Here is a 27605-nt window from a genome sequence, read left to right as displayed (position 1 = left end):
CAGTTGTAAATGAGGCAACATCAGTTGAAGCTAAAGCTGATGAACTGCAGATACAGATGACAAATATCAATGTGACAAGCCTGGCCTTGGGGAGTTAATGCAAGTCTTTAGGTCTTAGGGAAAGTTACTCATCACACAAGCATGGTTCAATGAACCACCTCCCTTACAAATGCTACTTTCTCAACCTCCCATGTTTTCTTTTACAGGCTGTATGCTGTGTTTTGGCCAGTCAGCCTTTTTCCGCTTCAACCACCCAGAGGAGGCGTTCAGGATGAAGAGCATGATGCCAGAGGGAAGCAAGGGCTCCGGTGGGAACTACAGAATCCACTCAGGTAATACAGTACTGTCACAGGTAATACAGTACTGTCACAGGTAATATAGTACTGTCACAGGTAATACAGTACTGTCACATGTAATATAGTACTGTCACAGATAATACAGTACTGTCACAGGTAATATAGTACTGTCACAGGTAATATAGTACTGTCACAGGTAATATAGTACTGTCACAGGTAATACAGTACTGTCACAGGTAATATAGTACTGTCACAGGTAATATAGTACTGTCACAGGTAATATAGTACTGTCACAGGTAATATAGTACTGTCACAGGTAATATAGTACTGTCACAGGTAATATAGTACTGTCACAGGTAATACAGTACTGTCACAGGTAATACAGTACTGTCACAGGTAATGTAGTACTGTCACAGGAAATACAGTACTGTCACAGGTAATATAGTACTGTCACAGGTCATACAGTACTGTCATGACACACTCAAGGTAAAGGCCCTACCGTTGTATGAACTAATCATGTCGAAACATTTGCTGAAAAATTAAGCAGAAAATCAAATGTAGATGTCTGTCTGGATATTACAAGATACATTTTGTGAGCACTTCACTTGAACCCTCTTAAATACAAAGCTTACATAATACTCCGAATACATGGCCGATATCAGCTTATGGCGATCAACGTTGGAGTGCAATGACACACACTTAATATAAACTCCTGGGGTAAATCTAAAGGTAAGCAAAGGGTTAAAAGCAAAGTATTTTAAAGACATTTTGAATACCCAGTCAAATGAAAAGACACTGAATAAACATGGCTACACTTCCTCCACCAAGGTCCTTGTTTCTGTGTCGCCACACAGATGAATGGCTCAGATGGTTACAGTGGCTAAGGAGGCAGCTCCCCTATAGGTGCTGAGTTCCACACGCCACAGAAGGCCCCATATTGCCTTTCCATTTCCGTCCTGGGTGGAGACAGGGTGCAACAGAACCCTGGCTGCCTAGGCCTGCTGGCCCTGGTTTCACACCATGCATGTTTTATGAGCATCTCATTCCTCTCTGGGTCTCTAGGCAGAAGTGTTCAGCTGCCTAGCCCTGCCCTGTCCTCTCATCGCAGGCACAGTGGAGTGTGTTTCCCCTTCTTGGCCGCCTTTGGGGGATCTGGGGGATCTGTCCCAGCATCTTGTTATTTCCTTATTTTTTTGCGCGTTGACGATGTGCCACCGGTGTATTGCGCATATACATATTGGGTGTTGAACTTCCTGGTTTGGTAATTAATGCTTTCCGCTGTTGTTTAAAAGGCTTGATTTCTCCTTAGATGTGCATTCCTTGGTGTGGTCGCTAGAGAGGGTCTGTTCTTACCCTTGGCGTACTTAAACTGGTTATTATTGTGTGTCACATTAAGGTTGATAGATTTGATTTATGAGTAGGATTTCTAAGACATTCTAGTGCTTGCTTGGTAACCCCCACTCACATATAGTACATTGCAGTAAGCCTATACAGTAGTTAGAGTTCTGACAGGCACTAGTCTCTTCTGCCACCCTCAGTGAGCAGCTCTGACACATTTCCTACCAGGCTCATTCGTATGCTAGCCAGGCACACAGCTTTGTTGGCTACGCACTACTTATTCTAAGTTGAGGGGTATCTTCTCCTGTTTCTATTTTTAGACCTCCACCCTATTCTACTATCTTCCATCTCCCACTTCCTGGTGTTTCCTGAACCTTTCCTGCACCGCACCCTTTCCCTGTGTATTTTAGGTTAAAAGAGGGGATTTAAATGCCCTCTCTATCTTAATGATCTCTTGGCCACATCGCTTCCATCTTAATATCCCATCATTTCAAATGGTTAGGCTCTGCCTACAAAGTCTGATATAGCTTACACATTCCACAACTGTTATTTGATGCAGTCAAAATCCATTGGTTCATTGTCTATGCAGTAAAAAGTACAATAGGCAAGGAAATATATAACCTTTTAGATAATTATTGAGTGAGTTTTTGTGTGTTGAAGTATCAGTGTGTGTAGTGTGTAGATTCATGTGAGTGTGCATAGAGACAGTGCAAAAATAAAAATAAAATACAAAGGTCAACTCAGATAGTCTGTGTAGCCATTTTGTTAGCTATTTAATTAGCTATTTAGCAGTCTTATGACATGGGGATAGAAGCTGTTCAGGAGCCTGTTGGTGTCAGACTGGATGCACCGGTACCGCTTGCCATGCGGAAGCAGAGATAACAGTCTATGGCTTGGGTGGCTGGAGTCTTTAACGATTTTCCGGCCCTTCCTTTCACACCTCCTGATATAGAGGTCCTGGATGGCAGGGAGCTCGGCCCCAGTGATGTACTGGGCTGTCCGCACCACCCTCTGTAGTGCCATGTGATCGAGGGCGGTGCTATTGCCATACCAAGCAGTGATGCAGTCAGTCAAGATGCTCTCAATGTAGAACTTTGTAGAATTTTTTGAGGATTTGAGGGCCTATGCCAATCCTTTTCAACCTCCTGAGGGGGAAGAGGCGCTGTCGCGCCTTCTTCACGACTGTTCACACGTGTGTGGACCATTTTAAGTTCTTTGTGATTTGGACACCGAGGAACTTGAAGCTCTCGACCAGCCCCGCTGATGTGGATGGAGACGTGCTCGCCCCCCGGTTTCCTGTAGTCCACGATCAGCTCCTTGGTCTTACTGACATTGAGGGAGAGGTTGTTGTTGGGGTCCCACACTGCCAGGTCACTGACCTCCTCCCTGTAGGCTGTCTCATCGTCGCCAGTGATCAGGCCTATCACCGTTGTGTCGTCAGCAAACTTGATGATGGAGTTGGAGTCATGCGTGGCCACGCAGTCGTGGGTGATCAGGGAGTACAGGAGGAGACTAAGCACACACCCCTTTGTGGCCCCTGTGTTGAGGGTCAGCGTGGCGGAGTTGATGTTGCCTACCCTCACCACCTGGGGTCGGCCCGTCAGGAAGTCCTGGATCCAGTTGCAGAGGGAGGTGTTCAGTCCCAGGGTCCTAAACTTGGTGACGAGCTTGGAGGGGACAATGGTGTTGAATGCTGAGCTGTATTTAATGAACAGCATTCTCACATTGTTATTCCTCTTATCTAGGTGGGTGAGGGCAGTGTGGAGTGCAATTGAGATTGCGTCATCTATTGATCTGTTGGGGCATTATTGCAAATTGGAGTGGTTCTAGGGTGTCTGGGATGATGGAGTTGATGTGGGCCATAACCAGCCTCTCAAAGCACTTAATGATTACAGATGTGAGTGCTACAGGGCGGTAGTCATTGTGGCATGAAGCCTTAGAGTTCTTAGGAACAGGAATGATGGTGGTCATCTTAAAACATGTGGGGATTACAGACTGGGACAAGGAGAGGTTGAAAATGACCGTGAATATACCTGCCAGCTGTTCTGCGCATGCTCTGAGAACGCGCCCTGGAAAACCATCGTGCCCCGCGGCCTTGCAGGTATTTACCTGATTAAAGACTTTACTCACGTTGGCCTTGGAGAGCGAGATCAACCTCAATCTTCTGGGTCGGTGGCGGCCCTCACACCCGGTACGATGTTGTTATTGTCAAAGCGTGCATAGAATGCATTGAGTTCGTCTGGAGAGAGGCATCATTAGGCAGATAATGGCTGGGTCTTCCTTTGTAATCTGTAATGGACTGTAGCCCCAGCCACATGCGGTGGGCATCGGAGCCTGTGTAATATGATTCCACCTTATTCCTATATTGTCCTTTTGCTCATTTGATGACTGCGGAGGTTGTAGTGGGACTTCTTGTACTTGTTCCTGTCCTCAGCCGTAGCCTCAGGGTTGTCTGCGACACTACATCCCTATTTAGTTTATAGCCTACAGTGAAACATAATAACCATGGATGTTGCAACTAATTTACCCTATTATTCATAGTGTCCAGTAATATGTAATATTATTGGCTAGACCTGGGCCCAAATAATGCTGTGAACTGACTTTTTAAAGGTCCAATGCAGACGTTCTCATCTCAATATCAAATAATGTCTGAGTAACAATTAAGTACCTTACTAACCACGTTTCCATCCACAGATTTTATACGAGTAAAGTCATATCGTATTTTTTATAAACGACACCTGTGATGGAAACGGCTTTATGCGCAAATATTGATATAATAACCATCATATCGAAGTAAATTTGGAGTCACGTGATCATATGTGTGTGGTCCTCCCACTACAACTCGGGAAACAATGCAGTTTATTAGGCTACAGATTAAATAAATTATGATGAACTTCACAGGGTTGTGAAAGTCCATGGTGATGAGCTTGATGCTGCTTTCCAATAAATATTGAGGGTCTTATTCTGGTGAAATTATCGATGCTTGACTGCTGTTTGACAAATACAAATATTCTCGCTCTTATCCATAATAATCTCATCATGTAGACTAGCCAACCCGCACAGCCTACCCCCACTGTATCTGTGAGCTGTTGGCTAGAGCAGGTGCCCAGACCAGAGTTGGCATATTTGCTAACAGAACAGTTTTTGTGACAATTATCTGTAGAGTTTAAAATGCGATGGAAACACATGATTTTTATTCGGTACATGAAAATGTAAGCGAAAAAATACATTTTGTGTGGACTGTCATCACGCACTGATGTCTGTTTGGTAAAAAATGTGCATATTTTCTTTATGCAGATTCTAGAATATTTGCATGAAAATCTGTCGTCAATTGGATGAAAACCTAGCTACTGTGATTGTTTTAAATTAAAATGGCAAAAAATAAACATAAATAGCTTCTTAGCAAAAAGCAATTTCTCATGCACAATTTAGCTAGGACTGTCTGGGAGTGATTTGAGTTAGGGATCTAATTGGAGGAGCCTAATGGGAGGGATACAGTGGGGGGAAATTTTATTTAGTCAGCCACCAATTGTGCAAGTTCTCCCACTTAAAAAGATGAGAGAGGCCTGTAATTTTCATCATAGGTACACGTCAACTATGACAGACAAATTGAGAAAAAAAAATCCAGAAAATCACATTGTAGGATTTTTAATAAATTTATTTGCAAATGATGGTGGAAAATAAGTATTTGGTCACCTACAAACAAGCAAGATTTCTGGCTCTCACAGACCTGTAACTTCTTCTTTAAGAGGCTCCTCTGTCCTCTACTCGTTACCTGTATTAATGGCACCTGTTTGAACTTGTTATCAGTATAAAAGACACCTGTCCACAACCTCAAACAGTCACACTCCAAACTCCACTATGGCCAAGACCAAAGAGCTGTCAAAGGACACCAGAAACAAAATTGTGGACCTGCACCAGGCTGGGAAGACTGAATCTGCAGCTTGGTTTGAAGAAATCAACTGTGGGAGCAATTATTAGGAAATGGAAGACATACAAGACCACTGATAATCTCCCTCGATCTGGGGCTCCACGCAAGATCTCACCCCGTGGGGTCAAAATGATCACAAGAACGGTGAGCAAAAATCCCAGAAACACACGGGGGGACCTAGTGAATGACCTGCAGAGAGCTGGGACCAAAGTAACAAAGCCTACCATCAGTAACACACTACGCCGCCAGGGACTCAAATCCTGCAGTGCCACACGTGTCCCCCTGCTTAAGCCAGTACATGTCCAGGCCCATCTGAAGTTTGCTGGAGTGCATTTGGATGATCAAGAAGAGGATTGGGAGAATGTCATATGGTCAGATGAAACCAAAATAGAACTTTTTGGTAAAAACTCAACTCGTCGTGTTTGGAGGACAAAGAATGCTGAGTTGCATCCAAAGAACACCATACCTACTGTGAAGCATGGGGGTGGAAACATCATGCTTTGGGGCTGTTTTTCTGCAAAGGGACCAGGACGACTGATCCGTGTAAAGGAAAGAATGAATGAGGCCATGTATCGTGAGATTTTGAGTGAAAACCTCCTTCCATCAGCAAGGGCATTGAAGATGAAACGTGGCTGGGTCTTTCAGCATGACAATGATCCCAAACACACTGCCCGGGCAACGAAGGAGTGGCTTCGTAAGAAGCATTTCAAGGTCCTGGAGTGGCCTAGCCAGTCTCCAGATCTCAACCCCATAGAAAATCTTTGGAGGGAGTTGAAAGTCCGTGTTGCCCAGCAACAGCCCCAAAACATCACTGCTCTAGAGGAGATCTGCATGGAGGAATGGACTTACAGAAAACGTTTGACCTGTGTCATTGCCAACAAAGGGTATATAACAAAGTATTGAGAAACTTTTGTTATTGACCAAATACTTATTTTCCACCATAATTTGCAAATAAATTCATAAAAAATCCTACAATGTGATTTTCTGGATTATTTTTTCTCATTTTGTCTGTCATAGTTGACGTGTACCTATGATGAAAATTACAGGCCTCTCATCTTTTTAAGTGGGAGAACTTGCACAATTGGTGGCTGACTAAATACTTTTTTCCCCCACTGTATGTAACCTGAAAACTAGCTGTTATTGGCAGAGAGGTTTGAAACTCTCTTTGTTAATGGTCTATTAACTTATACTGCCTGGTGATGTCTTGAGGCAGGCCAAAACTCCACCCATACAAAATGAGTTGAAATTTCAGGCAGTCTTTTCAAACTACTCTTAAGCTCAAATGGTATTATCACCATTTAGACAATTTCACAGTAATATTCCATGTTCATAGTGTGGAAATATATATATAAAACACAGAAAAATGACGTTTTTGACAGCACTGCCCCTTTAAGAAGAAAAACAGACGACATAGTTCCCGCCCCTTTAAATTTACCAGGCGGTCACATCAGCACGGTGGACAGGGAAGGGAGGGGGCGCGAGCTAGCAGCTATCCGGCTGGAATATCACGTCGGCAGAGGCTCTCTCAACCTTCCCGGGTGCAGAGAGCCGGGTAGGCTACGACAGGCTTCGGTAAAGGCAGCTTTATTGAGGTAGAAATGCCGGGCTCCAGCGATTGGGTTTTAGCTGGGTTATAAATTATTATAAACGTCTTAGTCGCAAGCTTACCCATTCATGTAAGTACTGATAATTATTATTATTATTGCCGCTTTGGTGTTGGACATATAGGGTCGGTCTAGGGACAGAGACGAATGTATTTTCACGGTCATTCTCTTAAGTTTTTGACATTGTGGGTCTATTCATATTCTGAGACGTTTGACAATTGAAATGCCGGTGACATCTTAAGACCATGTGGCCTTTTCTGTGCTGAGAAAATAACGGGGGAAATTAATAACCGAAAAATATCCATATAATTGTAATTTACACAAATGTATTGGGGCCATATGATGGTCGTGCTGTCACTCAAAACGACATGATGCTTGGATAGTTTTTCTGCTTGGCATAAGAAGAGCTCTGGTTGAGTCATTGTAGAAAGACCAGGCAGAAAGGCTACTCCCAGCTCTTTGCTGAACAAATAGTGGTTATGCATTATTTGTAAAGCCTCTTCATCATCCAGGGCAATGAGATAATCTTTATGAATAGAAAGCAAAATCACATAACAATCTTAATTAAATATCTTATTTACTGCTGCCTCAATTTGTCGTGCATGGACTCGACAAGGTGTTGAAAGCGTTCCACACGGATGCTAGCCCATGTTGACTCCAATGCTTGATACACACAGGAACTGTTGAACATTAAAAACCCAGCAGCGTTATTTTCACATACATCGAATAGGTGCAGTGAAATGTGTTGTTTTACAGGGTCAGCCATAGTAGTACGCCACCCCTGGAGCTAATTAAGGATAAGTGCCTTGCGGCTCGGGTATTCGAACCAGGGACCTTTCGTTTACTGGCCCAACGCTCTAACCACTAGGTTACTTGCCATCATACTAATGATGGCATTGCTTATTCCTGGTTGCAGCCTATTAGCATATCATATTAATACACCTGGATGTCCCCTTGTGCTCCCTAATCTACCACGTTGACATTATGGGGAGGCTGCGGGTTGACTGAGATTTCGATTGAATTACAACTGTGCCCTGGCCTGCACTGCTCTTCAGCCACACAGTAATTGGGTTATACTGGCACATTTTTCCCTCAATCTTTCCAAAGCCTGTCTTTTGCTGCCTCTGTCTCTCACTCTCTCTCAATCTGCTCCCTCTGTTTCCCGCTCTCTCTGTCTCTGTTTCTCTCACTCTTTCTCTGTTTCTCTGTCTCTGTATATCTCTCTCTCTCTCCTCCCTCCTTATTCACATTAGCATTTCTTCATGCAAATTGTGATTTGGGTAAATGAAGTTGGGCAGCTGGCGGGTTTAAATTTAGAAGCGCTTTAAGATAATTGATTGATTGACGTTTGGCCAACCTATAAAACATAAAACCCAATTGTAGGTACTTGTGCTAAGGGATTAGGTTATATCATAAAAGTAACAAGGCACTTTATATTAATGAGAGGTGGTGCAACCGTAAGATACAGTCCATTTATGAACTTTATCGTCCATTAAAATCTCTCAACGTCATCTCATTATCTATTCAGCTCTTAGAGCTTATGTCTGTTTCTATTTGTCATATATTCCATTTTAAGGGATATACCATACTGTAAATATTGCACATTTTGGTATCTATACTGTATAATATATGCACAATATATATATATAACTGTTTTAGAACACCTACTCATTCAAGGGTTTTTCTTTATTTTGACTATTTTCTACATTGTAGAATAATAGTGAAGACATCAAAACTATGAAATAACACATATGGAATCATGTAGTAACCATAAGTGTTAAACAAATCAAAATATACACTGCTCAAAAATAAAGGGAACACTTAAACAACACATCCTAGATCTGAATTAATGAAATAATCTTATTAAATACTTTTTTCTTTACATAGTTGAATGTGCTGACAACAAAATCACACAAAAATTATCAATGGAAATCAAATTTATCAACCCATGGAGGTCTGGATTTGGAGTCACCCTCAAAATTAAAGTGGAAAACCACACTACAGGCTGATCCAACTTTGATGTAATGTCCTTAAAACAAGTCAAAATGAGGCTCAGTAGTGTGTGTGGCCTCCACGTGCCTGTATGACCTCCCTACAACACCTGGGCATGCTCCTGATGAGGTGGCGGATGGTCTCCTGAGGGATCTCCTCCCAGACCTGGACTAAAGCATCCGCCAACTCCTGGACAGTCTGTGGTGCAACGTGGCGTTGGTGGATGGAGCGAGACATGATGTCCCAGATGTGCTCAATTGGATTCAGGTCTGGGGAACGGGCGGGCCAGTCCATAGCATCAATGCCTTCCTCTTGCAGGAACTGCTGACACACTCCAGCCACATGAGGTCTAGCATTGTCTTGCATTAGGAGGAACCCAGGGCCAACTGCACCAGCATATGGTCTCACAAGGGGTCTGAGGATCTCATCTCGGTACCTAATGGCAGTCAGGCTACCTCTGGCGAGCACATGGAGGGCTGTGCGGACCCCCAAAGAAATGCCACCCCACACCATGACTGACCCATCGCCAAACCGGTCATGCTGGAGGATGTTGCAGGCAGCAGAACGTTCTCCACGGCGTCTCCAGACTCTGTCACGTCTGTCACATGTGCTCAGTGTGAACCCGCTTTCATCTGTGAAGAGCACAGGGCGCCAGTGGCGAATTTGCCAATCTTGGTGTTCTCTGGCAAATGCCAAACGTCCTGCACGGTGTTGGGCTGTAAGCACAACCCCCCACCTGTGGACGTCGGGCCCTCATACCACCCTCATGGAGTCTGTTTTTGACCGTTTGAGCAGACACATGCACATTTGTGGCCTGCTGGAGGTCATTTTGCAGGGCTCTGGCAGTGCTCCTCCTGCTCCTCCTTGCACAAAGGCGGAGGTAGCGGTCCTGCTGCTGGGTTGTTGCCCTCCTACGGCCTCCTCCACGTCTCCTGATGTACTGGCCTGTCTCCTGATAGCACCTCCATGCTCTGGACACTACGCTGACAGACACAGCAAACCTTCTTGCCACAGCTCGCATTGATGTGCCATCCTGGATGAGCTGCACTACCTGAGCCACTTGTGTGGGTTGTAGACTCCGTCTCATGCTACCACTAGAGTGAAAGCACCGCCAGCATTCAAAAGTGACCAAAACATCAGCCAGGAAGCATAGGAACTGAGAAGTGGTCTGTGGTCACCACCTGCAGAACCACTTCTTTATTGGGGGTGTCTTGCTAATTGCCTATAATTTCCACCTGTTGTCTATTCCATTTGCACAACAGCATGTGAAATTTATTGTCAATCAGTGTTGCTTCCTAAGTGGACAGTTTGATTTCACAGAAGTGTGATTGACTTGGAGTTACATTGTGTTGTTTAAGTGTTCCCTTTATTTTTTTTAGCGGTATATTTGAAATTCTTCAAATAGCCACCCTTTGGCTTGATGACAGCTTTGCACAATCTTGGCATTCTCTCAACCAGCTTCATGAGGTAGTCACCTGGAATGCCTTGTTCATGAGGTAGTCACAGGTGTGCCTTGTTAATTTGTGGAATTTCTTTCCTTCTTAATGCGTTTCAGCCAATCAGTTGTGTTGTGACAAGGTAGGGGGGTATACAGAAGATAGCTCTATTTGGTAAAATACCAAGTCCATATTATGGCAAGAACAGCTCAAATAAGCAAAGAGAAACAACAGTCCATCATTACTTTAAGACATGAAGGTCAGTCAATACGGAACATTTCAAGAACTTTGAAAGTTTCTTAAAGTGCAGTCACAAAAACCATCAAGCGCTATGATGAAACTGGCTCTCATGAGGACCGCCACAGGAATGGAAGACCCAGAGTTACCTCTGCTGCAGAGGATAAGTTCATTAGAGTTACCAGCCTCAGAAATTGCAGCCCAAATAAATGCTTCACAGAGTTCAAGTAACAGACACATCTCAACATCAACTGTTCAGAGGAGACTGCGTGAATCAGGCCTTCATGGTCGAATTGCTGCAAAGAAACCACTACTAAAGGACACCAATAAGAAGAAGAGACTTGCTTGAGCCAAGAAATACGAGCAATGGACAGTAGACCGGTGGAAATCTGTCCTTTGGTCTGGAGTCCAAATTGGAGATTTTTGGTTCCATCCGCCGTCTCTTTGTGAGACACTTAACCAGCATGGCTACCGCAGAATTCTGCAGCGATACGCCATCCCATCTGGTTTGGGCTTAGTCGGACTATCATTTGTTTTTCAACAGGACAATGACCCAACACACCTTCAGGCTGTGTAAGGGCTATTTTACCAAGAAGGAGAGTGATGGAGTGCTGCATCAGATTACCTGGCCTCCATAATCCCCCGACCTCAACCAAATTGAGATGGTTTGGGATGAGTCGGACCGCAGAGTGAAGGAAAAGCAGCCAACAAGTGCGCCGCTTATGTGGGAACTCCTTCAAGATTGTTGGAAAAGCATTCCAGGTGAAGCTGGTTGAGAGAATGCCAAAAGTGTGCAAAGCTGTCATCAAGGCAAAGGGTGGCTATTTGAAGAATCTCAAATATAAAATATATATTGATTTGTTTAACACTTTTTTTGGTTACTACATGATTCCATATGTGTTATTTCATAGTTTTGATGTCTTCACTATTATTCTACAATGTAGAAAATAGTAAAAATAAAGAAAAACCCTTGAATGAGTAGGTGTTCTAAAACTTTTGCAGTGATCATAATCTTCACTCATCGTATTGCCTAGTGAGTCATCATAATATTTACTCAGACCACCCTTTACATGTATACCTGAGACTGATATTAGTTCTGTTTTCCCTATAGACTCAAAGAGCCTGGTCAATGGGAACCATCAGTCAGGAGCGTCCCAGTCGCACCACCCAGCTCCCGGTGAGAGAGTCTCCTGCTCTGAGCATAGTGCCATCGTCAGCTCCATCGAAAAGGACCTCCAGGACATCATGGACTCCCTAGTCATGGATGATCCCCAGCCTTCCGCTTCAGACTCAAAAAAGCCAGACCACCCCATCCCCAACTCTCCGCTGTCCCCCATGGTCAACGGAGGAGGCCGCAACCTCCTCTCCCCTCCCACCAGCCCGGGGGCTATGTCAGTGGGCTCCAGCTATGAGAACACCTCCCCGCCCTTCTCCCCCCTGTCCTCTCCATCGGCGGCCAGCAGCGCAGGCAGCTACACCAGCCCTTCTCCCAGCGGCTGCCTGGACCCCCAGGACCCATCTCTGCCCCCCGTGCCGGTCCGCTCATCCAGCTACAACTACACAACTACACCGCCCATCCCCCAGCCAAGGACCATACTGACCAACTACAGCCCCGGCAGTGGGGTGCAGAGGGTTCCTGAGAGCCCCAGGCTCCAGAGGAAAGGTCTCCTGGAGGCCCCCCAAAGCCCCAAGCCGGCCCGCAGAGGCCAGAGCCTGGACAGCCCAGGGGGGATGGGTTCAGAGGTTCCCAGACTGACCCACCTATCTGTTGCATCAGCCGATGCCGGGTACATGGGCAGGAACGCAGTGCCAAGTAGCCCCAGACTCACCTCCAAGTTCCCCTACGCCACGACGTCCTCCTCCCCATCCAGCCCCAGGACGAAAGCAGGCACCATCCTCCAGGAGAGTCCGGCCAGACCCTTCAGAGAGCAGGCGGACCGCTCCCTCACCTCCAGCTCTTCCAGACAGCTGCTATCCCAGCCCAGCAGGGCCTTCCAGCCTCCCCTGGACCCCATCGTCCACATCATCCAGGGGGGCTCTCCGCTCCAGCAGCACCACCCCTTCCCCCACCCCCTCACGCTGCAGCCCCCAGAGAGCCCTCGGCTGACCCGCAGGAACCTCGAGCTCAGCAGCGTTGGCGGCGGCGGGGGCAGCAGCATGAGGGAACTCCCTCCTCTCAGCCCCTCCATGGCCCGCAGAGGGGTGCCTGTTCTCCCGGGGGCTCTCCCTGGAAGTATCCACACGTTGAGAACGCCCGAGAGCCCATCATCATTGGGGAAGCTGGGAGTCCCGGAGAGCCCCAGGCTCCGACGCAAGGCCGGCTCCCCCCCGGAGGACCAGTTTGGCGGCAGTGTGGTCCGAGCCCGCAGCCCCTCCCCCACCTTGGGGCTGATGATGATGGAGAGCGGGGGAGGGGGGAGGAAGGCCAGCATTGGGAACGCCCTCTCCCCTGCTTACAGCCTGGGCTCCCTACCTGGCTCCTCGCCTCTCGCCAGCCCCAGGGGCCATAGGAAGATGTCCGGGGGGCCCCGGGAGCTGAGGGGCCCCCACCCGGGCATGCGGGAGCGCAAAAACAGCATCTCTGAGATCAGCGACAACGAGGATGAGCTGTTGGAGTACCATCGGCGCCAGAGAGAGGAGCGGCTCAGGGAGCAGGAGATGGAGAGACTGGTAAGTGGAGTGGCCTGCTCTTAACTGGATCAACTGTTAGCTGTGAGTTAGGCTAGCTATTCACACCACCATTCATCATTGACTTACGTGATACAGGGTAATATCAAACTAGAAGTTTATTTGATTGGTTGAACCATATTTATCCAAGTAATACTATCAATTCAATTACCATTCATTTTTATACTGGTCCTCAAGATGGTCTAGGCCTAGGGGATAACTCAGCCGCCTGGGAAATATGCCCAAATCCAGCTCCTGACGCTGACACAAAAATCTGTCTCTGTCTCTCTCTCCACTATCTAACCAATACAAATAAAATATGAAAGGGTGAGAATTCCCACCCTAAAAAACAAAACCGGAAGTTTGTTAGCTACTGGATGTGCGGAGCTGTAGTTCGGCTTATAGCCTTTTTTAACCATCATATTTAGTCTATCTCCACTCAAGTGTTCCTCCACATGACCAGAAAACCATTTGTTTAACCTAAAAGGATGGGAGTGGAGAGCACAGTGAAGTCCATATTTGTGAGGAAAAGCGAGGAGTTTGGATTGTAAATCCAATCTAAACTGCCGATTTGCGGTGACTGAACGTCTAGGTTTTTCCATGGCCACCCCATTGTTTGTTGTCCCTTTTTGCACTAAAAAGTGGGAGGGAGCGGTAGGCATCTTGGATCCATCTGTGTCCCCAATGAAGCGCCTGAGACAATGTCCTTTAAAATACTTTTTATATGCGTGTGCCTCTGTGTGATAAACTCTTGTCTGCCTCCTTGTAGGTACACCATAGCAATAGAATGACTAGAATGGGAACCCCCCCCAGACCTTGACAATATGAAGGTACAGTCATGGGTACATTCTATTTCTATGAGTAGGGTGCCCCTGCCAAAATGAGGGCAGTTCTTTTTGGGCAGAGGAGGAATGACGTGCCCTAGCCGCTCTCTGTGTACACTGGGCTACGCTCTGGTTCCCAACAGGAGCGTTACTTCCATTACACAACAGTAAAACCATCTCTGGCAATCCCAGAATGGACACAATATGTCTTTGTCTTCTCTGTCAACCCTGTGTGTTGGAGTAGGCTGCTGCCCTAAATGTAAGAGAAATGGCTCTGTTCCAATTCAACGAGAAAAGCAATTGCCAGGATTGTCGGGAAGAAGGCAATTTTTCTCATCTAGATCAAGTTAATTATAGTTCCTTTTTTTATTAAGGACAACAAGGTTAGGCCTATCAGTTAAATTGTTTGCAATTCTCTCTGTATGGATAGTGTTTAAATTGAAAGGATGGTTATTACAGTGAACCATAACGACCTTTGGTCTTAACCTTGTGCCATTAGACTGGGAAATATTGACATAGGACAGAATGTAAATAGCAGAAGGAATCTCGGGGAATGTACATAAGCATTGCAGATAAGTAATGTAGCTTATAAAGGGGGTACTATGAAGGCGGACAGGTTGTAGAGACTTACATTTTCTTTGTCACGTGCCAGTCTGACTTTCAAAATGTAAGAGGAGGGTTTGGTGAATTACGTAATGCCTGCGTGATTAGTAACCTTGTCTGAAGCCAGAAGGTTTGCATTAGCTCCCTGAGCGAATGCCTAGGCTTTAGCTTAGTGAGCTAGCTATCACAAATATAACAAGATTAAGCCCCTGGCATATGAGCTTTGCAACTGGTATGATAGTATTTTCTATTATATGCGTTCATTGTGAACCCAGTTGTGCTCAGCTCATGCAGCACTGAATGAGGGATTTGGATCCCGTAACCATTATTACCATGAGGTATTTCTGCATCCGTTCTGCATCCAACCAAAGATTCTGTTCTGTCTGGGTCTTTAAGATCCAGCAACTAGACACAGACCGAACTGTGCAGAGCTAAGCATGGCATAAGGTCCTTGTAAGTGGAAGGCTTTAGACTCTTGCCGTGGCGAGAGACAGCGAGAGGCAGCACAGCGAGCCAAGCGTGACACAGGTCCTCAGTGTCTCTCACTGGAGCTGCCAGGGGGAGTGCGGGTGGATGGGGACGTCACCATATGACTGGCACAGTCATTTCTTTTGGAGGGGTATGGGGGAAGGGGAGGTGGGGGGTGGGGGGCAGTGTACAGTCCAATCATCGAGGCTATATTTACCCCAAAAGAGCCACACTTTCTGTACCCAAGCGCTGTCTGTTTGTCTGCCCAGCTGTCTGTCTGTCTGCTCGCCGTCTGTCCATCTGTCTGTCAGAAGTCAGTCTCCCAGCAACATGCTGCAGGCCAAGCCAGGCCAGGGGTAACTAACTGCCCTTTGTCGCTGAGTTATTTCCGGATGAAGTCAGTCAGACCCTGGGGATCAGTGTCATGCCTGAAGCAAAGAGGTATGCTGGGTACAGCTATATCCCTACAGAGGGAGGCAACACAGGCTCTCTCTGGCATCCTGATAAACTAACAGCACTGTTTATACATAGGACTTGTTTACTTTACCAAGGATACATAATTATTTCTGTGTTCTGGAAAGACATTTGTGTGTTCTGTGGACCGAGAAAACATAAGTGTTCACCAGGGACGACATCATTCATACCATTGACCGAGTGGCGCAGTGGTCTAAGGCACTGCATCGCAGTGCTAGCTGTGCCACTAGAGATCCTGGTTCGAGTCCATGCTCTGTCGCAGCCGGCCGCGACCGGGAGACCCATGGGCGGCGCACAATTGGTCCAGCGTCGTCCAAGGTAGGGGAGGGTTTGGCCGGCAGGGATGTGGGTTCGTTTCCCACGGGGGGCCAGTATGAAAAAATACATGTATGCATTCACTAACTGTAAGTCGCTCTGGATAAGAGCGTCTGCTAAATGACCAACATGTAAATGTCTGTTTACAATGTTTATACAGCACCTTTATTCTCTTTCATCCAAGTATCACGTGCCACATAAACCAGTGAAATGGTATCTTAAGATGTTATTTTTGCCAGCCAATCAGAGGTGTCGCTCTATGTCATATAGGAGTCCAGGCTGTTAAGGATATTATTTCTCATGTCTAAGCTGCCTTTGAGTTGTAGTGCTACACGTGGTTGCTTAGTGAAACACTGCCTTGGCAAACACACTTGGCATATGGCGTTAGTCACTGGCTTGCTGCTCTGACTGTCAGACAGATAGTGTTCTGAAAACACCAGTCTACTGAAGATGACCTCATTGTTGTAATGAGAGGTAAAGGATGATGACGTCACATATTCCATTACCTTATAATGCTGACATGTTTCGTCATGCTCACAGCGACATTTCTAAACGTAGCTAAACAAAAATACCCTAATCTTTCAGCTGAGTGTCTCAGAATTAGCAAGGATACAATTTAAGCTATTATTGTTAGTTCTCTCTAGCTCGAGGGACATATTTGTTATCCTGAAGAATTGAATGACTTTTATATTTTGTAGTTCTTCTAGCAGTATACAACTTTATTATTATAACCACATTTCATCATTAGGCCTAGAATATGAAGCATCTATGAAGGCTTATACATGTTTGTGTGTGTGTTTGCGTGGGTGCATCCTTGTGTGTGTGTGTGTGTGTGTGTGTGGTTTAAAGCACGGTGGGTATCGAGTTTACTAGCCAGGGCAAATTATAGTGATCCCCACAGCTTGATTGAGAAAAGTGAGTGAGTGAGAGAAAGGGTGGGGGAGATACTGTCTACTTCACAGATACAGATAATCTTGGTCAGTGGCAAATCTCTCATTCAGACTCCATTTGAGGGGAAGCTATTGTAATCTAGTCTGTGTGAATAACAATAAATATGCTCTGTGTCTATTTTAGGTTCTCTGTGTCAGTTCTACCGCCCCATTGTCACGATTTGCCAAATACGACACGCTACCATGCTGTTTCAAATCAGTCATTGGTTGGTTGCTTAAGACGGCATGTGAGGTGAACAAATATATGTTTGGCTATCTGCATTCAGAGAACATTCAGTGAGGGGGAGGTCATAGGGCTGTCACAATTATCGTATAATTGTGTAACCGACAATTATGGACATTTTGTTTTCGTCAGAACCGTCTTAATACATTCATTTTAGATGAAGGGGGATTAAACTTTATATTCAAGTAGATAAAGTTTACCCAATAGCAGTTTTTCATTTTTACATGAATTGGGTAAATCATTTTACGAGCAGATCGGCACGGTCGGGAGGAGAAGCTTCATTTCCAAAAGTTGCAAGCGGTCAAAAACATTTGTTTTTGAGACGGGTGTCACCAAAGCTTTGTTGTATTCATTAAGTATCTCGTAGTGAGTTTTCAAAAAATGTATGCACGCATGACTAAGTCGCTTTGGTTAAAAGCGTCTGCTAAATGGCATATTATTATTATTATTATGCACTATGATGCATTACAAGCTCAAAACATTTGTTTTTATACAAATGTAAAGTATGACAATAACCGCAGCCATTTTCATGACAATTAATCGTTACCCCAAATCCCATAAACGTCACAGCCCTAGGAGAGGACACCTCTGTCTGAAAAGGGATAGTTCAGACATTATTGTCTTGACAAAAAAAACGTTGTCTAAAAAAGTATAGTCTTTCCACTAGAGGGGGTATCCTCACCTTACTGTATTTTAGTAGAGCTCCTGCTCTATGGTCTCCCAAGGGACTGCAGAAACAAGTCTCAAGACTAGAGCATTGTAAACAAATAGGCCCCCAATAGCCTACTTCATTAAAAACCACAACTTGTTTTTCTGATCTGTTGATTTGGCTGTAGGATTCTTTTAGATTTGATAAATTCTATTAGGATATGAATATTAATCAGTAACTGAGGCATGGTTATGTAAGCCACATCCCATTTGAGGAAGTCAGCCCCATGTAGTGAGCTCTGACCCCTCCCCCTAGTGTCTAAGCCCCTCCCCCTGGGCCGGAGGACAGAGGAAGGATCTCCATCCGAGCTCTGTTCAAATGTGAGGAGGTGAATCACAACTGAACAAGCTAGCACTGAGAACAGAACCTATCAATAGAACCACTGTGCAGCCACAGCTTACTGCACATACTACACTGATCTAGGACCAGTAATGGAGCGACGTAAAGTCCTCAGTGGAAGCGGATCGGAAGCACACAGAGTGGGACAGAGCAGGGACCAAGCCATGCTGTACTTACTCTCTCTGGCTCAGGAGGACCCAGCTTTCCTCACCAATGTGGCTGCACTCATGAAGGTAACAGGGGACAACTCTAATATTAACACGTGTGGAACAGTTGCTGCTGTCTCTATCTATATTTAAATGTGCTTTGGTATGTGTCTGTGTGTTTGGATGGTGTTAAAGGCTTGTGTAGGGTAGTCATTGTTTCAATGGTTATAACTGCATTAGCAAGAGAGAGCGAGACAGACAAGTTTAAACTGTTAATGCAATTATTGTTTGTTGTTCCAGAATGGATGTGGAACTGGGAGGAAAGTGTGTGTGTGTGTGTGTGTGTGTGTGCGTACGTGCGTGTCTGCTTGAGTTGGTGTGTGCATTCCTACATGCGTGCCTGCATGTGCTGAAGTTTGTGTGTGTGCGTTTTGAGGTCATAGGCTGTGCATTTCCTGAGCCATTCACGATGGTGGCTTTTAGATTAAACATTGGCTTTTTACGGTTTCAAACAGTTTTTAGACTTTTGAGATTTGGCTGGTTAGTGCATGTGAAATATGCTTAATGTGGTCATGTGCAACATGCACACGTGTATTTGTATAATATTAGTAGAAGAAAAGTTTTACATTAGGCCTGTTCTCCAAGTCTTTACTGTTGAATTAACAATGGTTGTGCTAAAATGACCTTACTTGAATTGAATGATTCAATTCTCACAGAGAAACATACCATGACTCTTACGCTTCCTTTCAAAGTGCATCCTATTCACACAATGTCAAACGCCCTCAGCTTCAAGACCTCTGCATCTGTCGCTGAGAGATTGTCTTGACTCTAGAGTCATGTTCACTAGGAACCAAACGGGCAGAAACAGGCAGGGATAACCTAGACTTACCCAATAAGACAGGCTCATTTTCTATTGTAAGGAAACCAATATGTTATTTGAGTGAACTATCCCTTTAAGGAACACAACCCAGGCCACAGTGAACTCCAACCTGAGGGTGTAACTGCTTGGAGGTCAGGGGTCATTCATCTTCTGTTGTGAGGTCTGAGTTTAGCTAGTCGACATCCTGCCGTGCCAGTGTGTTCTGTCTTCTCAGGGAGGGAAAGAGGGAGAGAGAGACGTATGTTCATTCAACCTCACCTGGCCAAACAGTGTCTTATGGATATCATAGAAAACATGTTGCAGTATCATAAAAGCTGTACTAGTTGAATAGTGGTGTAGACTTGGTGCTTCCATGGACTCATGTAGTGCATTGTTTTGCATTTAGATGTTGTGGAGTGGATGTTTGGGAACAACATAATGTATATGCTTCCCTATAGAACTAGCCTATAGGCTAGCACATATCTAGTTGTAAAGCTAACACAGTACCCAGACAGGGTTTGGAAAGGTTTGTCAAGCTAGTTAGCTTCTAAAATGGCACCCTATTTTACCTGGTCAATAGTAGTGTACTACAGTATATAGGGTACCATTTGGGACACAGACACCAGCACAGGATGCTGCTGGAGGGCTAGTCTTCCATGTGGCTGTTTGAAGCTGCCGCTCCAGTTAGCGCGAGCTAGCGACTAGCGTCATAGAAACCACCGTGTTTTTCATCAGCCTCCCTGGAACTGTGCATGATACAGGGAAAAAATAAGAAAGAGGTCAATGTGGTTGTTTTCCCAGTGTTCACTGCACTAAGGAGAGTGAGGTTATTTTATCCCTTGGGTTATGAGTTGTGAAGAATGCCATTGTATCAGTGAGGCTCTCTGAATTTGTTCTTGGTAACTCGGTGGGTGTCCTTGTTGCGTGTCTACAGTGCAACATTTAAGCAATACCAAAACATGTTCCAATCCAACCCCTGATGAGAGGCCTACAGTATGGGCATTCCCCACAGGGGAATGAATCACTGATTCCTTCTGGTTGTTGAGCAGACGTCAGAAAAATACAACAGAATTTGGTTGTTTTCTGGTCAGTATATACACTGAGTGTACAAAACATTAAGAACACCGGCTCTTTCCATGACAGACTGACCAGGTGAAAGATATGATTCCTTATTGATGTCATTTGTTAACTCTACTTCAATCAGTGCCTTGCAAAAGTATTCATCCCCCTTGGCGTTTTTCCTATTTTGTTGCATTACAACCTGTAATTTAAATGGATTTTTATTTGGATTTCATGTAATGGACATACACAAAATCTAAGTGTCACATGATCTGTCACATGATCTCAGTATATATATACACCTGTTCTGAACGGCCCCAGAGTCTGCAACACCACTAAGCAAGGGGTACCACCAAGCAAGCGGCACCATGAAGACCAAGGAGCTCTCCAAACAGGTCAGGGACAAAGTTGTGGAGAAGTACAGATCAGGGTTGGGTTATAAAAAATATATCCAAAACTTTTAACATCCCACAGAGCATTATTAAAAAATGGAAAGAATATGGCACCACAACAAACCTGCCAAGAGAGGGCCGCCCACCAAAACTCACGGACCAGGCAAGGAGGGCATTAATCAGAGAGGCAACAAAGAGACCAAAGATAACCTTGAAGGAGCTGCAAAGCTCCACAGCGGAGATTGGAGTATCTGTCCATAGGACCACGTTAAGCCGTACACTCCACAGAGCTGGGCTTTACGGAAGAGTGGCCAGAAAAAAAGCCATTGCTTAAAGAAAAAAATAAGCAAACACGTTTGGTGTTCGCCAAAAGCCATGTGGGAGACTCTCCAAACATATGGAAGAAGGTACTCTGGTCAGATGAGACTAAAATTGAGCTTTTTGGCCATCAAGGAAACGCTATGTCTGGCGCAAACCCAACACCTCTCATCACCCCGAGAACACCATCCCCACAGTGAAACATGGTGGTGGAAGCATCATGCTGTGGGGCTGTTTTTCATTGGCAGGGACTGGGAAACTGGTCAGAATTGAAGGAAAGATGGATGGCACTAAATACAGGGAAATTCTTGAGTGAAACCTGTTTCAGTCTTCCAGAGATTCGAGACTGGGACAGAGGTTCACCTTCTAGCAGGACAATGACCCTAAGCATACTGCTAAAGCAACACTCGAGTGGTTTAAGGGGAAACATTTAAATGTCTTGGAATGGCCTAGTCAAAACCCAGACCTCAATCCAATTGAGAATCTGTGGTATGACTTAAAGATTGCTGTACATCAGCGGAACCCATCCAACTTGAAGGAGCTGGAGCAGTTTTTGCCTTGAAGAATGGGCAAAACTCCCAGTGGCTAGATGTGCCAAGCTTATAGAGACATACCCCAAGAAACTTTCAGCTGTAATTGCTGCAAAAGTTGGCTCTACAAAGTATTGACTTTGGGGGGAATTTTCTGTTTTTTTGTCTTATAAGGTGGGTGAATACTTTCGCAAGCCACTGTAGATGAAGGGGAGGAGACAGGTTAAAGAAGGATTTTTAAGCCCCGACAATAGACATGGATTGTGTATGTGTGCCATTCAGAGGGTGAATGGGCAAGACAAAAGAATGAAGTGCCTTTGAACGGGGTATGGTAGTAGATGCCAGGCACACCGGTTTGAGTCAAGAACTGTAACGCTGCTGGGTTTTTCACGCTCAACAGTTTCCCGTGTGTATCAAGAATGATCCACCATCCAAAGGACGTCCAGCCAACTTGACACAACTGTGGGAAGTATTGGAGTCAACATGGGCCAGCATCCCTGTGGAATGCTTTCGACACCTTGTAGAGTCCATGCACTGAGAAATTGAGGCTGTTCTGAGGGCAAAAAGGGGGAGTGCAACTCAATAATAGGAAGGTGTTCTTAATGTTTTGTACACTCTGTGTAATTTCACCATGCCATCAGAAAAGACGTCATAATGACGTCATTGTAACCAGTTTTGCTCACTGGGAGAAGGATGCAGAAATGCATAACAAGGAGGACAGGAGAGAGAAAGAGGAACAGAAGAAAAGAGGAAGAAGAGAGAGACTGACACAATCACTGATTCACATTGGAAAGAAGGCAAGAGATGACGAAGAGATGCTTGGATTCAAAGAATAGGCCTGGTCGTTAAATGTTAAGGAGAGTGGCACTGTGGGAAAGATACTGACTTACTCAAAGAAAGAGGATGTTGGGAGAGTGAGGGATAGATAGTCAGAGTCCCGGTGCTCGGGGAATACCTGGAAATAGCTGGCTAGAAATGAGTGTGCCGGAATGTCCCGAGGAGCATCAATCACTTTCTGTAAGACACCGAATCCATGCCATTTATCCTCACTCCAGACTCTTTACCAAATCTCTCATATGCCAAGCAATTACCCTAAAATTTTTACTGGAATGTTATCCCCTTTGACTTTCTTAACTGTACACTTAATTTACTAATTTAATCACTGACACTCGGTTAGCTTAACAGGCTAAGTACATTCTGCTAATATGATAAGGAAAGCTAATGATGCTTAGGGAGCTCGCTACGAGTTTGTGTTGTGCTATCAGATTTAGTCTGTTAATGAATTGTAAATGGCGGTGGGAGGAAGAATGACTCAGTAAACAGTGCAGAACAACATGAAATGACCAGGAATGAGTCATGGCTATTTGGAACGTGGGTGGGTTAGTTGGTGGAATAACTGCAATCTCTGAATTGCAACCAGTTTGACTATAGAGAAGTACTGTCAACCCAGACCTTGGCTTTTCTGGGTCTGTGGGTTCAAATCCCAGGTTGGCCATAACAGGGATGGACCTTGTTGTACAGTATTTTACTTCTCATGAAGTATTTTCCTATGGAGCAGACAGACTCCGCAGTGTAGCTGTACGGCTGGATGTGGTTTAGACTTGTGACTGAGCTTATCCCTTGAGTCACGCTTTAGCAGATAAGGAAAGAGGCCCATATGGAATAAGTCTCTAGCTGTTCCTCCTATAAGCAAGCTGGATCTGCTACTACCGCAACGCTACCTCAACGCTGGAGCAACATCAAATTCAACTCTTCCATCTAGGTAGGAATATGAGTCAGAGGCTTGTTGTTTATTGAGGGCACTAAAGGTCTTTCATTGTCAGCCCTACACCTCCCTGTGTACACAGGTCTAGAGACAGGGTAGGGGTTTGGAGGTGGGACTCTGTAGAAGGGCTGTGTTTGTTCATCTGTCTCAGGGAGGGAGACTTGGATTTGTTTGTGTGACTCCAACAAGCCTCACTGTCCTAGAGCTGTGCCTTTTCACATGTCCACAATGAGAGTAAGTAGCTCACTCTGATTTGTTGACTTTTATTTGCTGTACTGTAGATAATCAAATTGCATTTTCATTGGTTGATTAATTGATTGGTTGATTGATTTAATAATTGATAGTTGTTGTTTTTATACTCTTGAACATGGTGAACTTTACACAACAAAATAAACAATTTAGTTATGAGGGAGTCTAATTGAATAATCAAAATCAATAACACAATCTTTGAAATCGGTTGACCAGTTGTCTCTATTCAGATTGCTGTAGCAGGTAACCAGTTTCTGATTATTCTCACTGCTTATACTATACAAAACATTGCAGACATTGTTTAGTATAAGGTCTGTGGCCTACATATACTGAACAAAAATATAAATGCAACAATTTCAAAGATTTTGTTGAGTTACAGTTCATATAAGGAAATCAGTCATTTTAAATAAATTCATTAGTCCCTAATCTATGGATTTAACATGACTGGGAAGGGGTGCAGCCAGGGAGCCAGGACGACCCACTGGGGAGCCAGGCCCAGCCAATCAGAATTAGTTGTTCCATACAAAATGGCTTTATTACAGATGGGAATACTCCTCCGCAGGTGAAAAAGCCGGATGTGGAGATCCTGGGCTGGCGCGCTTACATATGGTCTGCGGTTGTGAGGCCTGTTGGACGTACTGCCAAATTTTCTAAAATGTTGGCTTATGGTAGAGAAATGAACATTCAATTCTCTTGCAACAGCTCTGGTGGGCATTCCTGCAGTTGCACGCACCCTCAAAACTTGAGACATCTGTGGCATTGTGTTGTGTGACAACAGCACAGTGGCCTTTTATTGTCCCTAGCACAAGGTGCACCTATGTAATGATCATGCTGTTTAATCAGCTTCTTGATATGCCACACCTGTCAGGTGGATGGATTATCTTGACAAAGGATAAAATGCTCATTAACAGGGATGTAAACAAATTTGTGCACAAAATGAGGGAAATATGCTTTTAGTGCGTATGGAACATTTCTGGGATCTTTCATTTCAGCTCATGAAACATGGGACCAGCACTTTACATGTTGCATTTATATTTTTGTTCAGTGTAGTATTTTACCTACATAGTGTTGTATGGATGCTACCATGCTGGTTGTGGAACTTGAGGAAACTCTTGGAATTCTATGTGTTACAAAATCAGTGTCAAAGCACTAGACTAGTGGGAGCTAGACCATAAACAGCCATGTGTTTAATAGACAGTGGATGTGAAGCCATATGCTATGCATTGATTGAAACCAGTCAGTAACTTAGACCTACAGGGAGCGGAAGCTGCAGGATCAGTGAGACTCCGTGTGGGCCAATTTGGAGATCCAATGAGTCTCCCCTCCCCTCCCCTGGCCTCCTCTCCTCTCCTCGGGTTCCGACTGTGCCACCAGGTTTTGGTATCATGTGTCCTTTTAAAGGTTTTAGGAAAACTCGAGTAACACCTTGCCTCAGCCATGCCTCCACCCTGGGGGAGCCAGCTAATGACATCTACAGAGACCGTTTGAGGCTCATAAACTGAGGGATTTTATCTTTTTAAAGTTGCACTAAGCAGTAATCGCTCCGCCATTTCCTGGTTGCTAAAACTATAATAGTTTGCCTAATTTCAGTTTATGTGACAAAATAAGATAGGATAGTGTAGAGAATCATTGTACCATCTAAACCTCTGTGAATATATATTTTCCATAAACAAAAATAGTTGTTTCAGCTGTTGTATAAGCTGGTGTACAAAACCGAAAGTAAAAGATGCAAAAACAAAACTTAAGAACGGGAAGCATAGAAATAGCGCACATAGAACAAATCTACCGCTTCTTAGACTTGCTTTCAAGTAGAATAATAGATCTATAACTCACATCTTCTATGTGAATTTGGTCGGGTCTTCCAAAAAGTTACATATTGTCACTTGGGGTGCCCCACTCTTGAAGGTATTTTTAGACACTAGCTCTGCTTGCAAAAAGCCACAAAAAATTTAATATAAACGTACTAGCAATTTGCTGGAGTTAGCAAAGTCCTGGCAACCAGTCACTGAACATAAGATCAGAAAATCACATAATGTGCAGGTTGCGACACTGTCATGTTGATTTATGTACTGAGAAACACATGGGTATTACAGCAACATAAATCAGTCTCTTTGAACCTAGACAGTAGGCCTACTATGTTCAGACAGTCTGTTGGAATGACACAGCGATTATGTTGACTGTCGGTTAACTTTTTAACAGCATCAAAAAGAGACAGTGAGGTGGTGGGAGTAGATAGAACATACAGTATGTCCAGGCATTCTCTGCAGACTTGAGTTCAAATGGTATTTTCTTCCAAATATTTAAGCAGCACTGTCTGGCAATGGTATAGTCCCAAAAGTGCAAACCTGGAAGTATGGCACTCCAGGCAGGGTCGATCAAATGCTCAATGTATTTAAAATAAAAAACAAATACTATTTGAACCCAGGTCTGATTCTCTATAGCCCAGGGCCTTGCACTGCCAGCCAGGTCTTGTTACATGGTATGAGAGAAAAGGAGAAAAGCTGCTGGATTTGTTGTGCCATTCAAACTTTAAAGCCCCAAGAATGCCTGCTGTCGGAATGCTTTGTTCCTTAGTAGACTACATTCTTAGCAAACAAAAAATGCAAGGAACAGGAGATACCACATTTCCTATGTTTTCCTCAGCTGTTGGTGTTGTCAGGCCTGCATTTTCTAGACCTACAGTGGCTTGCGAAATTATTCACCCCCCTTGGCATTTTTCCTATTTTGTTGCCTTACAACCTGGAATTAAAATTGATTTTTTTGGGGTTTAAAAGTCTACTTTGTAGAGCCACCTTTTGCAGCAATTACAGCTTCAAGTCTCTTGGGGTATGTCTCTATAAGCTTGGCACATCTAGCCACTGGGATTTTTGCCCATTCTTCAAGGCAAAACTGCTCCAGCTCCTTCAAGTTGGATGGGTTCCGCTGGTGTACAGCAATCTTTAAGTCATACCACAGATTCTCAATTGGATTGAGGTCTGGGCTTTGACTAGGCCATTCCAAGACATTTAAATGTTTCCCCTTAAACCACTCAAGTGTTGCTTTAGCAGTATGCTTAGGGTCATTGTCCTGCTGGAAGGTGAACCTCCGTCCCAGTCTCACATCTCTGGAAGACTGAAACAGGTTTCCCTCAAGAATTTCCCTGTATTTAGCGCCATCCATCTTTCCTTCAATTCTGACCAGTTTCCCAGTCCCTGCTGATGGAAAAACATCCCCACAGCATGATGCTGCCACCACCATGCTTCACTGTGGGGATGGGGTTCTCGGGATGATGAGAGGTGTTGGGTTTGCGCCACACATAGCGTTTTCCTTGATGACCAAAAAGCTAAATTTTAGACTCATCTGACCAGAGTACCTTCTTCCATATGTTTGGGGATTTTCCCACATGGCTTTTGGCAAACACCAAACGTGTTTGCTTATTTTTTTTTCTTTAAGCAATTTTTTATTTTTTGGCCACTCTGCCGTAAAGCCCTGCTCTGTGGAGTGTACGGCTTAAAGTGGTCCTATGGTGGGCGGCCCTCTCTTGGCAGGTTTGTTGTGGTGCCATATTCTTTCAATTTTTTAAATAATGGATTTAATGGTGCTCCGTGGGATGTTCAAAGTTTTGGATATTTTTTTATAACCCAACCCTGATCTGTACTTCTCCACAACTTTGTCCCTGACCTGTTTGGAGAGCTCCTTGGTCTTCATGGTGCCGCTTGCTTGGTGGTGCCCATTGCTTAGTGGTGTTGCAGACTCTGGGGCCTTTCAGAACAGGTGTGTGTATATACTGAGATCATGTGACAGATCATGTGACACTTAGATTGCACACAGGTGGACTTTATTTAACTAATTATGTGACTTCTGAAGGTACATAATTGGTTGCACCAGATCTTATTTATGGG

General features: G+C 44.6%; 1 protein-coding gene across 2 annotated transcripts in view; it reads left to right on the top strand.

Moving 5' to 3' along the window:
• LOC121567642 (pleckstrin homology-like domain family B member 1) overlaps positions 1–27605 on the top strand; it is a 96434-nt gene that overhangs the window by 36737 nt on the left and 32092 nt on the right. For both annotated transcript variants that reach the window (XM_045219800.1, XM_045219804.1), the window contains 2 exons: positions 207–332; positions 11946–13504. In XM_045219800.1, coding sequence (XP_045075735.1) covers positions 207–332; positions 11946–13504 — 1685 coding nt within the window. The remainder of the gene's footprint in view (positions 1–206; positions 333–11945; positions 13505–27605) is intronic.

This window comes from Coregonus clupeaformis, chromosome 6, assembly GCF_020615455.1.
Source record: "Coregonus clupeaformis isolate EN_2021a chromosome 6, ASM2061545v1, whole genome shotgun sequence".
Lineage (NCBI taxonomy): Eukaryota > Metazoa > Chordata > Actinopteri > Salmoniformes > Salmonidae > Coregonus > Coregonus clupeaformis.
This window is presented reverse-complemented; position numbering and strand designations above follow the sequence as displayed.